The sequence below is a fragment of the Harmonia axyridis genome, chromosome 6 (genome assembly GCF_914767665.1).
Source record: "Harmonia axyridis chromosome 6, icHarAxyr1.1, whole genome shotgun sequence".
In the NCBI taxonomy this organism is placed as follows: Eukaryota; Metazoa; Arthropoda; class Insecta; order Coleoptera; family Coccinellidae; genus Harmonia; species Harmonia axyridis.
Window position 1 is genome coordinate 30,557,650 of NC_059506.1, and position 13,536 is coordinate 30,571,185.

General features: G+C 32.9%; 2 protein-coding genes across 3 annotated transcripts in view; one reads left to right on the forward strand and one right to left on the reverse strand.

The window, feature by feature from the left end:
• The window catches only part of LOC123681722 (G protein-coupled receptor kinase 1), a 134,886-nt gene extending 123,407 nt beyond the window's left edge, over window positions 1-11,479 (forward strand). Inside the window, exons 8-15 of one of the 2 annotated variants that reach the window (XM_045619974.1) lie at window positions 1,294-1,651; window positions 4,948-5,089; window positions 5,148-5,322; window positions 5,895-6,013; window positions 6,072-6,234; window positions 6,796-6,964; window positions 7,051-7,292; window positions 7,791-11,479. In XM_045619974.1, coding sequence (XP_045475930.1) covers window positions 1,294-1,651; window positions 4,948-5,089; window positions 5,148-5,322; window positions 5,895-6,013; window positions 6,072-6,234; window positions 6,796-6,964; window positions 7,051-7,292; window positions 7,791-7,949 — 1,527 coding nt within the window. In that variant the 3' untranslated portion in view covers window positions 7,950-11,479. The remainder of the gene's footprint in view (window positions 1-1,293; window positions 1,652-4,947; window positions 5,090-5,147; window positions 5,323-5,894; window positions 6,014-6,071; window positions 6,235-6,795; window positions 6,965-7,050; window positions 7,293-7,790) is intronic. The other variant, XM_045619975.1, reaches the window with a different exon arrangement.
• A 482-nt stretch (window positions 11,480-11,961) lies between these two features.
• Window positions 11,962-13,303, reverse strand: LOC123681723. Its single transcript, XM_045619976.1, has 3 exons — window positions 13,138-13,303; window positions 12,920-13,078; window positions 11,962-12,865 (listed from the first exon to the last, which is right to left on the reverse strand). The coding sequence occupies exons 1-3, from the start codon at window positions 13,199-13,201 to the stop codon at window positions 12,648-12,650; spliced, it is 441 nt and encodes a 146-aa protein (XP_045475932.1). The 5' UTR covers window positions 13,202-13,303; the 3' UTR covers window positions 11,962-12,647.
• Between the last annotated feature and the right edge of the window lie 233 nt (window positions 13,304-13,536).

The window sequence follows — 13,536 nt, forward strand, 5'->3', positions numbered from 1 at the left end:
AGTGCCGGAGAAAACTCAATGAAGTAGGTAAGAATAACAAGGTCTTTTTAGTCAGGGTTCCCATGCACTGGAGAATTTAAGGAAATGAAGAAGCCAACACACTTGCCAGATAAGGTGCACAAACTCTTTTCATTAGCCCAGAACCTTTTTGTGGTAAAGGCAAATGAACCTACAAGAAAGAGTTTCAGGAGAAGGAAAAAACCGAAAGAGAAACACTCTGGCGGAATCTTCCTGGGTTGGATCATTCCAAAAAGTTTCCTTAAATATTGACACTGCGAGATCTAAAAAGTTTCTGGATCTTAACAAGAATATACTTCACCTTGTCACCGGATTCCTTACAGGGTATTGTAACCTCAACAAGCACCTCATGAGAATGGGTCTAGCAGAAAACGACGAGTTCAGATTATGTGCAGAGGAGGAACCCTCTTGAATCAGAATCTAGGGTCTGTTATGTCCCCCATAAGAGCTGTTCCCCCCATTGCAGCATCTGCAGTTCACCCTTTAGATTCAGCGTTCTAACAATTCCGATATCTTAGAAGGTTTTGAGAAGATTTAAGATCCTTACTCCTTCAAGTTTTTGGTGCAAAGCATTTTTTGTGTTGGCTAACAATGGCGTTGCATACTTTGTCCGATAAAGACATAGTTTGTGCTTCCTTTCTGCAAATGTATTTGCCCCTCTTAGTTTCCTTCGATTCTAGAGTGGCCGGGAACAAAGATTCAAACACTTACTACTCGCATGTTACTGCTGGCAGCTAAGTTCACATTCTCAGTTACATTTTTTTGGTGTATCATTGGCAGTTTGAGATATTTTAAAAAGAAACATTAATTTTGTACAAACATTTTTAGTTTCTTGCAGTTTTTCATATATTACACCGATTTCAGGAAAAAAATCCAGATAATTCTCCCGAGAGCCTCAAGAAAATCTAAATTATCGTAAAAATCCCACCAGTATAAATTTATTATGAGTTTTGGTAATTAATTACCCAATCTCTAGCGAAGGTTGATAAAGATTCGATCAACTGGAATAATCATCACGATAACACCTTATATCTCGCAATCTAGGCGCTGCAGGCCCATGTTTTTGGGACTTTTTTCGATTTAGGAGCAGCCCGTATGAGAGTATGACTTTGCGATAGAACGATTGGGTTTATAACCCAAATGGTGTCGTACTACCGAGTATAAGGCAACCTGTGGCGCCATCTTACGGTTTTTAAATGAGTCGCCACCAAATTATCTATTGGAGAAGATAAAAACAAAAATTAACAAATCATCTAAATTTTGTTTCACTTCCAGCTAACCATGAACGACTTCAGTGTCCACAGGATAATAGGGAGGGGGGGTTTCGGCGAGGTGTACGGCTGCCGGAAGGCCGACACGGGAAAGATGTACGCCATGAAATGTCTAGATAAGAAGAGGATAAAAATGAAACAGGGGGAGACCCTGGCACTGAACGAGAGGATAATGCTCTCCCTAGTTAGTACAGGTCAAGACTGCCCATTCATAGTTTGTATGACGTATGCATTTCATACGCCGGACAAGCTGTGTTTCATACTGGACCTCATGAACGGCGGCGATCTGCATTACCATCTGAGCCAACATGGCGTCTTCAACGAGGCCGAGATGAAGTTTTATGCTGCCGAGGTCATTTTGGGTGAGTAAATGGTGTTTCCGTTCGTTTTAAGGTTTTTTCTGCGGAGTATTTAAGAGATTATACGAGTTTCTTCTTTATTCAACCCATAGCCGTGTTAAGGCTCGTTCACACGAAGTTGTAAGCAATCATCTACTGTACTGACTGATTACGACTAAGGGTTCACCTAGCACTGCAACCTTCGGGCGTACTGAGCCTCTCATTCAGAGCTGTTTCAGTTCCTGAAATGGCAAGTTTCTCCTTATCATTCTCTGAAAACAGAAAGGTTCTTAGCCATTGAAAAGTTTTCGTGTTCCCTTTCTGGCAAGTGTAATAGCCTCAGTCATCTTTATTCGCCTTGTTATGAGTACATAATCGGTACAAACACATGACGTCCAAAAAGAGTGCAAGATTTGATTTGTGCGCTATTTTGACTGTCATAATCAACTGATATTGGTTCGTCATGACTAAGATGTCTAAAACACTGGTGTGCTCACTTAGTCTTGAAAAACCTTTAAATAAGGGACCAGACTTATTGTACTTTAATGGTATTGGTCCCTTTTCACTTGATTTCCGCATTGTATCCTATGGCGCTCATGTCTTTTTCTGTCAATGTCTTGTTTTGAGGTTAAATCAACAATAATCAACGTATTTTGACAGAACAAATGAAAATTTCAAAATGATGTCGTTGATTGGTCAATTCTTTGTATCGCGCCACCTAAAGGAAGAATAGGGAAAAGGGACCCATGCCGAACAGAATCGCCAGAATTATCTTAAACAAGATCTAATCGGTGAACTCACCAGTATTTTAGACATCTTAGTCATGATAGATAGATAGGTGGCATATGGCAATTGGTAAACATCGTTGATAAAAGAATGCCACCGATTAAATCCTTGAAAAACAAGAATTGTACTCCGATTTCACCTATTCGACTATGTAGATTACGAAAATGCTTGCAGTTGGGCGATCAGTACATTATTCCATAAATTATAGGCAAAAATCTGAAATTTTCAAAGAAAAAATTGATAATTTTCCCGAAGCGGCCACTTCTTCTGGACATGGGCTACGCACTCGAAACCTCACTATGTTTTAGAGCGGAACTTGAAGTTTGAAAAACGTTTTTATTTAAGGGGTCTGTGACGAATATTTCAGGAGATATAAGGATTTTTAGAGGCAAATTCAATTTTTTTCAAAATTTCGAGTTCAAATTTCCTCAATACCGGGAGCTCTACGTAGAATTGGTTAGCGGTGCCATAATTGACGTTCTCTGATTAGTCGAATTTCGATCTCACCTGAAAAATTTTTGTCTAAAAATTTTCGTAAAATTTTCTATACCTGACCCTTTGAAAATTTTTTGAAAAATAAAAATGCCTTCATGGGAATATTTTATCATTTTATTGATTGATTGGACTATGTAGATTACGAAAATGCTTGCAGTTGGGCGATCAGTACATTATTTCATAAATAAATCTGATTATAAAGCACTCAAAAGCTTCTAACTTCATGTTAGTGCTTTTCTCTTCATTTCTTCTCCATTTCAACATTCGAGGCAAAACTGTAGCATTCAATATCAGAAATCTCTGACGAGTGATGTAGCACAAAGCTCCTTTGTTCATTTTACTCGTTGAAATTCCTACGCCAGCAGCTCTGGCTCAACGCCAATCCCAATATCAAAATTTCATCAATATCGGAACGTGTCAATGGAAAGTTTTCAAAAACCCACCCTTGTGAATAATTATAATTCCCATACGTCTACTTTATAACCCAATAAATATTACAATGCTTCGCTGTAGAGAGCCATGTTTTATCATACATTCAAATCTTCCACTCTTGTGAATACACCCTTTATTTATTTTTATTTTATCTGGTACACGAAGCAAATGAATGAGGAATTCATAAATTGGAAGTATGTAAAAATAATATAAATGATATAAAAAAGTCCTTGCAATAAATCATTAAAAACTATTCTTTTCATATACAGGGTGGCCACTTTTTCAATGGGATTGTATTGGTAACTTTTGAACCATAAGAGTTAGAAGGTCGCTCAAATGGTGAAAAAGTTGCATGCATAGAAGCATTATATCAAGCAGTTCAAACAAATCGAGATTATCAGGGTCGGTTATTGAGATATCATAAGAAAAGTAAATTCTGTCAATACGGACCTGTATATTTTATGACACTTTTCGAAATAACTTTTAACGCTGAATTCAACGATATATCATACAATGTCATTCAAATTGATTTTCAGATGATTTTGACCCTTATCCAAATTTCTTTGGGTTGGATCTGTATTACATTTAGGTACCTTTAGTTTAATTAACAACATGCAATAGGTACATTTCGATGAGAAAATCAACTTACTCATCTTGAACTAAATGGAACATATCAGAATCAAATCAAGCAACAAGTAATAATTATTTACATATTTCAATTCATAATAATTAAACGAATTATCATTTAATGAAAGAAAAATCGAATGATTATTCGAAAGTAAATGAAAATGAATGTAGTAAGTGTTCGAAATGTTCACCATTTTGTAAAATGCTCTTAAAGGTTCTGGAACCCATACTTCTTATACATTTGCTTATTTCGTCTTCTTGAATACCTTCCAATACATTCTCAATCTTCTCGCGAGAAATCGCTATTGTTGGATTTGTCATTTGTTCCGTTAAAACAAATTACAGAATCGAACTTTATTTTGATATCATTACGATATAAGTTTTGCAAGGCTTGGTATTTAAACTTAAAATCATTGTCGCGTCTCTTGACTATTTTATTAACAGTAGTTTTTAATAAATTGCATTCACTACAGATCCGACCCAAAGAAAATTGGATAAGGGTCAAAATCACCTGAAAATCAACTTTGAATGACATTGTATGATATATCGTTGAATTCAGCGTTAAAAGTTATTTCGAAAAGTGTCATAAAATATACAGGTCCGTATTGAAAAAAATGAGGTTAGGGTGGCCCAGAGAGCACGACACGTTGGATACGAAATCTGATTACGTCAAATTGAGAACAATTTATTTTCGAATAAAAAATTCCTGTAACATTTTTTGATAATATTTGAAATAAAGTGGGAAAAAAAGAAAAATCAAAATGACAGAATTTACTTTTTTATGATATCTCAATAACCGGCCCTGATAATCTCGATTTGTTTCAACTGTTTGATAATGCTTCTATGCATGCAACTTTTTCTCCATTTGACCGACCTTCTAACTCTTATGGTTTAAAAGTTACCAATACAATCCCATTGAAAAAGTGGCCACCCTGTATTCCGATAACAATTTCTAGGGTATTTATGCTTTTTGATTCCAGGTTTGGAACACATGCACGGAAGATATATTGTATATAGAGATTTAAAACCAGCAAATATTTTGTTAGACGAACATGGACACGTTAGAATATCCGATTTAGGATTAGCCTGTGATTTTTCGAAGAAAAAACCCCATGCAAGCGTGTAAGTACATGCTCCAACACTGTGGAAAATAGAACGAAAATGTGTTAATTTTCCACAGAGGTACTCATGGTTATATGGCCCCCGAGGTATTATCGAAAGGCACTGCCTACGACTCAAGTGCGGATTGGTTCAGCTTCGGCTGTATGCTTTATAAATTACTGAAAGGACACTCACCATTTCGCCAGCACAAAACCAAAGATAAACACGAGATAGATAGAATGACATTAACTACGGTTAGTATTCTGATCAACTAGAAAACCTTCTTTGGTGTGAGAGCTTAAAATGTGGTTTTTACTTTTTTGAAACACATGATTTGGTCGATTAGAACCCTCAAATCCGTTCTGTTATGCAAAACTTTATCCATGTGTAAAAAAGAAGGAACTATCATTGATAAGAAAGTATCCTAACTTTTGGGTATGGCAACTACTTTTATTGTTTCTTACATACAGTAACAAGTCTACTTCTTCTTTTCCACACCATTGGTGAGCAGTCTTGTAGAGCTAGTTGTCTCCTCTCTTTCCATATTATTGGAATTGGACTTGTGAAGAAAACTGATTGTTGTAAAATAACTACAATGCTTTTTAGGCGTCTTATCATTTTTATTTATTTGGCTCCCATGTCGCTTGGACTAACTAATATCATTCTTTTGATTGTCGACATAGGCTAACCACGATTTTTCAAGCTTTTTTCGTGGATTCAGGAGAAATCATCAATCACCAGCTACATCATCTGCTTCTTGAGGCACAAACATTATTTCATTCTGTCTAATAGGGTTACAAAATACTCATCAACTGATCATTGTCAGCTTCTCTCAAATTTTCAGAATGTTGAGCTTCCAGACGCGTTCAGCAAAGAACTGAAGTCTTTGTTGGAAGGTTTGCTGCAGAGGGACGTGGATAAGAGGTTAGGCTGCAAGGGCAGGAGGTGAGTTTGTTTTATTGAGACGTAAAGACACCGAAGTTGCTGATTTTAACACTTTTAGCGCCGAGGAGGTGAAGGAACATGCCTTTTTCGCTGGTATCGATTGGCAGCAGGTGTACCTTCAGAAGTATACGCCTCCACTTATCCCACCTAGGGGAGAAGTTAATGCTGCAGATGCCTTTGATATTGGTTCATTTGATGAGGAGGACACAAAAGGAATAAAGGTAATAGCCAAGAGCATTTGATCGTTTCATTTTCCTTCATCGGCGAATGGTCATAATTATCTCAACATTGACACTACTGACATATTATTATATATTCAACATCAAAGAAGAATTCTACTAAAATATGGAAAAATCATTTTTAAATTGAGTGTACAACATTGTTATGTGAAAAAAATTTCTAAACTCAAAAATCTCAACTATGCACTTGCTCCAATGTAATTTTTTCCATTTGAAAATATTATAAACTATAATTTTATTATAAACAAATATTTTCTATTGTCTGGAATTCTTTTTTTTCCTGAGAGGTAATGTAATAAACCCCAATTTTGTTTTTATAATAATAGTGGTACTATAGCCAAACTTATGATATTTCTGAGAATATAATCCCCTATAAAGTTGAAAACTCTGATCATAAAACTAGTCACTTCCTAGACCTTCTACGTCTCATTGAATAATGATATTTCTTTTTCAAAAGCACGACACCAACTGCAATGATCTTATTGCTATTTATTTCATAAACATTCTTTTGTATTGGAGTAAAATTTTGTCTTGTTTTTCCAGCTGGGCGACCAGGATCAAGAATTGTACAAAAACTTCCCGTTAGTTATATCAGAGAGGTGGCAGAATGAGGTTTCTGAAACAGTCTTTGAAACCATAAACTTCGAAGCTGACAAGGCAGAACATAAAAGGAAAGCTAAACAGAAGAAACTGTTTGACTTGGATGAAAAAGGTAATTGATTCGTGAATTTGAATATATTTATTATTGAATATATTAAAATGGGTACGTAATAAATAATATTTTTGCTTTCATCGCAGAGTCAGACTGCATTCTTCACGGCTATATAAAGAAATTAGGAGGACCTTGGAATTCCAGTTGGCAGATGAGATATGCAAAATTGTATCCCAATAGACTGGAATTGCATCCAGACTCTGCCAAGCCTGAAATGGTCTTCATGGACCAAGTTGATGAAGTCAGTTCAGAGTTAGTGCAAGTAAAAAATGAGCAATGTATAGTCATTACACGGATAAAAGATGGAAAAATCATCCTTACAAATCCCGTAAGTAAATTAACATAAATTCCTAAAAACACGATCAAAAAAAGTTACGATTTTGTTACTTTGAACTACTCCCGGAAATTTGTCGACATAGTGGTACATAAATGGCCCATGGTGAATAAAATTATTCTTTAAATAATACCACTTCGATTTTATTTTATTTATGTTGGTATCTTGGGTATCTTACACACAACTAACCTATTTTGATGTGGAAGCTTGGCACAATACAACTAACTTGCTCCCTAAATGAAAGACGATTACATAAATATAAAGTACTAAGTGAAGTTTTAACAATCATAACATAAACAATGACATCACAGTAAACAATCATAGGATGAACTGAGGGAAGTTCAATTGAACTACTGAATTGTTGTGCTATATATATATATCGATATGTATATCTGTGTCGCCATCTAGAGTGGGTAGATTTATGTATAAACTAATTATATTACATTAAGGTATCTCTTCAAGTATTCTTCAGTGAACTAAATGTATTTTCAGGATGAAATAGGCCTAAGAGAATGGCTCACCTCCCTCAAATCTGCTCACAAACTATCACAGGAACTATTAGGCTCAATGGCAAAAAAGGCGGGTAAAATCTACGGTACAGATTCCAACAACCGCAATGCTATAATAACTCGTAATACCAACGGTAACTAAAACCTAGGACTGATGTAATTCGAGTGAAGATTAGTGGTATCGAATGCCTTCAGACCAAACCTGGTACAGGCCTCAAATTGTAAACAGGCTAAAGAAGGTTTCAAATTCTTTAATGCAATATCGTATGACCCACCATTGACGTTGTTAAGCTCCCTATTTTTTAAGATTAATACAATTCGGTTTTGTATGTTATCGTGTAGTAAACAAAAATGAAGCATATTACTCATGACAACCAATGTATTTCTAGATTATTGTAGTATTGAAATGTTATTTATAATTTTTATTTATATTGTTGCAATTTTTTGTAGCTTAATGCATTTAATGTTGTAAAGAAGAAATTTACTTGTAATAACTATTTATTTTATTGTACATTCTATAATAACTGTTCTATAAATGTTTTACTATATTTTCTTATTTGTTTTTATTGTTAGAAAAGATTTGTGCACTATTCCAAACTGGTTGATCGCCATCGATAAGAACATTTTCGAATTATTGATCAAATTGAGGAATTAAGAATATCGCTTTTTCTATTTCATCATACACTCTGAAGGCTATTAAGCAATCAAGCAAATTTCAAAATGAATCCTTTAAAATTGTAATTCCATTTCAAAGTGCCTTTATTGAAGACAATTCAAAAACTTTTGAATTTCCGAATTTTCTCAATTAACTGGACAATTTCAGGAACATATCATGTCAATTCAAAACGTGAAAAAAAGAAAGAAATATGTATTTTTGGAAGGTTTGTCGGTCGGAATTGAAAGAATACGGGTAAAAAAAATACATTCGCACAATTTTGAAAAAAGTTTCAACAAGGTATAGTTTCATTTTAGAAATAAAACCATTGAATGACACTCCTGTATTGACTAAGGTAATTTGTTTTAATTCAATTCAAAAGGTGTCATCTCATCCCTTTTTTGAAGTAAAAGTTCTTCCAAAATTGACTTACACAAGAATGATATAATTGCTATACTATTATAACGTTGTAAATTCAGCAAAAAATTCATAAAGTGCTGCCAACATCACCACAGAAAAAACCTATATTTCGTTTTACAGATTCAAATGACATTTAAAGGACAGTTAACAAATATCCTCTGTAAAAATTTTTATATTTAGGTATATTTCATTGAGATTCTTGTGGAATCCAATAAAGGTCATAAGAAATTCGATGTTAACTTAATGTCAATGTATATTCCTTGAACAAACATGTTCAGTAATCTCACTGGTACCAACACCAAGCTAAGAAATGTTAGGATAGCTTGTAATGCCAGCAGCCTTTGTAAATATCTGCTTCAAAGTTTTAACAACATTATTTCTTAAATTTTAACATCCGATACACTCGTGCAACACAAAAAATTTAGTTTGAAATGGAATTTTTTGTGAAAGAGGGAGAGCAGAATATTATAGATACTCCACTGTATATCATTTCATTATAATTCTGCTTTCTTAATTCACATAATTTAGATCCACTCAAAATTTCAGATAGTTATTTTTAATTTTTGAAAATCCAAACACATTATTATATACAGAGTGAGCCTTTGACTTGTACATATATTTTAACAGTAGATTTTTGAGGTCAAAAGGAAAACTTTTTTCATTTACCATTTTTTCCGATTCGGCCTAGATGAAATATATGTATAATTCGAAGATTCACCCTGTATAAGCTGCTGATAGAATATATTATTGATTCACCTGTATAGTGTACAATATAAACACAGCATCCATTCAATAAAGTTTCAATCATCCCTAAAACTTAAAAAACTTCATATTTCAGAGAACTTCTTCAATCAGGAAAAATCTTGGCAGAAATTACATCTCAATTTTATTGGTTTTCGATTTGAGGTTTAAATAAGACAAAAATATTCGGGAATTAAGCTAATTATTCGATTTTATAATTTCCGATGAATGCTTGAATTTATTGAAATAAGTACATAAACTCTGATAACCCACAAATTCTTAGTAAATATTATACAAACAAATATATTCAGTTTCTTTAGCGTAATTACTTAATACTCACATTATCTACATTCTTTTTTTTTAATAAAACCAATAAAAAAATAATTACTATGGAAAACAGTATTTCAACATGTATTTACGAAAAAAAAATTTTTTAAGGTCATTCAGAAGATCTCAGTATACTGATATATTTGTCCAATACTGGTTGAAATAGCTACGCTCTACCAGTAAATTTTTGTTTCTGAACATGACAACATCGTGGTCGAAACTTTAAATATTTGTAAAGATTCTGTAGATTAAGTGTAGTTACTTCAACCTCAGTAGTAAATCGAGTTCGCTGTAAATTCAATAAATTTCATCAAATAGGTCAAATACATATGACTTATTTGAATTAAATGATAGCCTGCTACACTATTGAATTCTTAGAGGACAAATATTTCAGACTGAAATATCTTATCGATATACTTACAAACATTATTAATAGGTAAAACTTTTACACCTATAGGTACTGAACATTATTTTTATGAATTGTAAAAAAATATAGCCATAGTTATGAGGAGTGTTTCTGGATGTTAAAATATTAGCTCTACTTTTTGACTTCTAGAATGCTAATAATAATTTTGTAAATTTTGTATATATTCTCAATCTTTTATGCATGTATCTTAAAAACTGTACACCTCATCACTTTTTAATCTTACAACTAACCCCCTAATCAAGAGAAGTATGGCTTCTCTTAAAATGTAGGAATATTTCTTCCAATAAGTGTGTAATGTAGACTTATGCTTTTGTAATAATCCTAATATGAACCTTAAAAGAAAATCGTTCTCATCTTGATAAACTCTATATAACCTATAAAACAAGAAGGGTATATACATATTTCTGATAAGTGCCATTCATTTCATATTCTCTGGGATATTTTCAAAACAAAGTTTTTGTATAATAATTTTGAAATTGACTGTTACAAGATTATAAAAAAAAACTTGTGGCTTAGTGCATTCAAATTATTTTGGAAAAAAACAATATTGGCTAATATCGAATTCCATTTTTTCAAGAGGAAATTTTTTTGAGACACTGCCTGTATATTTTTGTGAATTTTGTAATTTGCCAATGAAAATCAAAATCGAAAATGTTCTGATGGGTAATTATCGTTTTAAAGAGCCTAATTAATAGTTGCTTTCTGTTCCTTAGAGAAATTTTATAGAATGTTGATTTCAGTGTGAACTAGAATAAATGAGAAAATATCAAAAAGCCAAAATTATATGAATCATGCGTTTAAGTTAAGTAAGTTATATTTTCAGTAGAGACTGCATATATTGAATTATTGACCAATAATAGAGTATTGTACCACAATGGAGACTGTCAGTAGTAGAGTTTAATCTAAAAAAATACGGCGTCAATAGAACCTGTAGAAAACCTTTTGGGTATTAAAGTTCACTTAAACATTTAGAAGCTGGATGAATTTTGGTTTTAGGTTTCGATAGTTTTATGTGTCTTCTTTGAAAGAACAATAGAATTTATTTTTTTCAGTCTTTAGATGTCAATGTTGTAAATTTTGCATTAAAGTCACATTAATAGATTTTGGGATGTTATTTTATTCCGTAGATTTCCTAAACTGAAAAAATAATTGAATGGGCACTCAAATTGTGCTACTATTTGGAAAAATGTTCCTTACAGAACACATTTTTCCACAGCCCATGGAAATTCCATACTTCTATCTTCTTGAATCTTGGTATACTTTGTAACTCCCTGGATTAACCGCAAAAATTCATTACAAATCATTCCTTTCTCCAAAACTACTACTAACAATGGATTTTGGCTAATAAACTAAACCAAGATGGATCTTGAAAATTTGAAGTCTAGTACATTCCATTTGATAGTTATCGTGTACAGGATGAACGGCTGTACAGAATTGATTTCGATCTCAAATTCTTCATCAGTGAGTTTTAGGCCACTCTAAGCTCAAAATTTGAAAATAATGGACATTTAGACAAAATGGAAGCCTGTTGGCTTTCAGAGTTCAACTCTATACATACATATATAGAAGAAAGAAAACAAGTCCTTACTTAAAAAGTATTTTATATCATAAATATACATATAAAGTTATCAAAATATTGGACGGATCTTAAAGACTATAAATTTATAGATAAGCAATATACATTGGAATGTATGAATTTGTCAATATTAAAAAATATATAAAAAAATAATCAACTGCAAATATAAGTCTGCTACCAGAAAATAATAAAAAATATAATAATTTAAAAACTAATGTTCATAAAATAGCTGCGATAATAACAGAAATATTTTTAATATAAATGCATAAAAAAACTCTTGAAGTACATTTCTCGTAAGTCCTTAGTGAACAGATTTTAACTTTAAAACTTATTATTTGAGATTCAATTAATGAGTAACCCAGACAAAAATGTTTCATGTCAAATAAATTATAAATAAACAATGTTATGCTATTTAAGCAGATGGAATGTTGTTCCCAGCAAAACACTGAAATAATAATGATCATTAAAAGTCAGAGGTTACGACTACAATGATATGATTCTATTTTCAAATCTTATCATTGACCTCTGAAATCAAATCCACAAAATTTGTTGCTCTTGAAAAAGACCCCTTATAAACCCAGAAAAAGTTATTACATAGAAAAAATTATGTAACCAAATTTTGTAACAATATTGCTTTTCACAGTTTTTATATACAATCCTCACCTTATAGCCTATAATCCATCGATCCAAATATTCACCGAAAAGCATTCAATACTGCAAATATTAGGATCGGAAGGAGTGGGCTAAATGATAGTCTACTAGAGGTATTGCAACCATCTTTTGTATTGCAGGTACAGTACTCCATGAAGATATTGTATGTCCCGGTTCTCATCAGACAAAACCTTTCATCTCCTCCTATTCCTGGTTCTCCTAGGAAAGCACAGCTTCTCACATATTTCCATACACCATCCACTACAAATTAATAATGATTTATGAAGGAAATAAGCCTTATGAAATGAGTCAAACCTTTTTGTCTCATCTTCCTGCACATAGTGGCCTTCTGTCCAGGTAAGTGATCTAGTGTGCGGGTGCTACAGTCAGTTATCGCAAATGTTGTGTTATCGAATGGATCAGCACATTTGGGGTCAATATCAGATCTGCAGTCCCAGCATTTTATGGAAAAAGCTGTGAAAAAATTCAATGATGACTGAACCCCAAATTTTAACGGATATTTATTATATTACCTTGTTGTACGAAAACCAAGACTACAATACAAGATGCTATACTTAAAATATTTAAGGTATTCATGATTGAATTCAACAAGTTATGAATACTAAAATTTCCACTAACTTCTATACCGCAAGAGAAACTGATAAACAAATCAATTAAAGTTTTGAGGTTGGCGTTGGGTTGATAGGTTAACGAGTGTTATGACTTAGTATTTAGTGCATGTTTTATTTCTTCAATTGGCAACATTGGAACGCCTTCAGGCATTGGCGTAGCATGAAAATACCATATAATAACACTTCTTTCAAATTAATGTTTTTTTTTCGAGGCTTAGTACCTATATATCTGAAAATAATAAGAGAAACATGATAATTACGATATAAAGTGATATTGAAATATTATAAAAATGCCATGAG

Coding starts and splice junctions, on each gene's coding strand:
- LOC123681723 (XM_045619976.1), bottom strand. CDS start 13,201: ATGAATACCTTAAATATTTTAAGTATAGCATCTTGTATTGTAGTCTTG. Junction 13,079..13,137: donor CTTGGTTTTCGTACAACAAG/GTAATATAATAA, acceptor ATTTTTTCACAG/CTTTTTCCATAAAATGCTGG. Junction 12,866..12,919: donor CAGGAAGATGAGACAAAAAG/GTTTGACTCATT, acceptor ATTAATTTGTAG/TGGATGGTGTATGGAAATAT.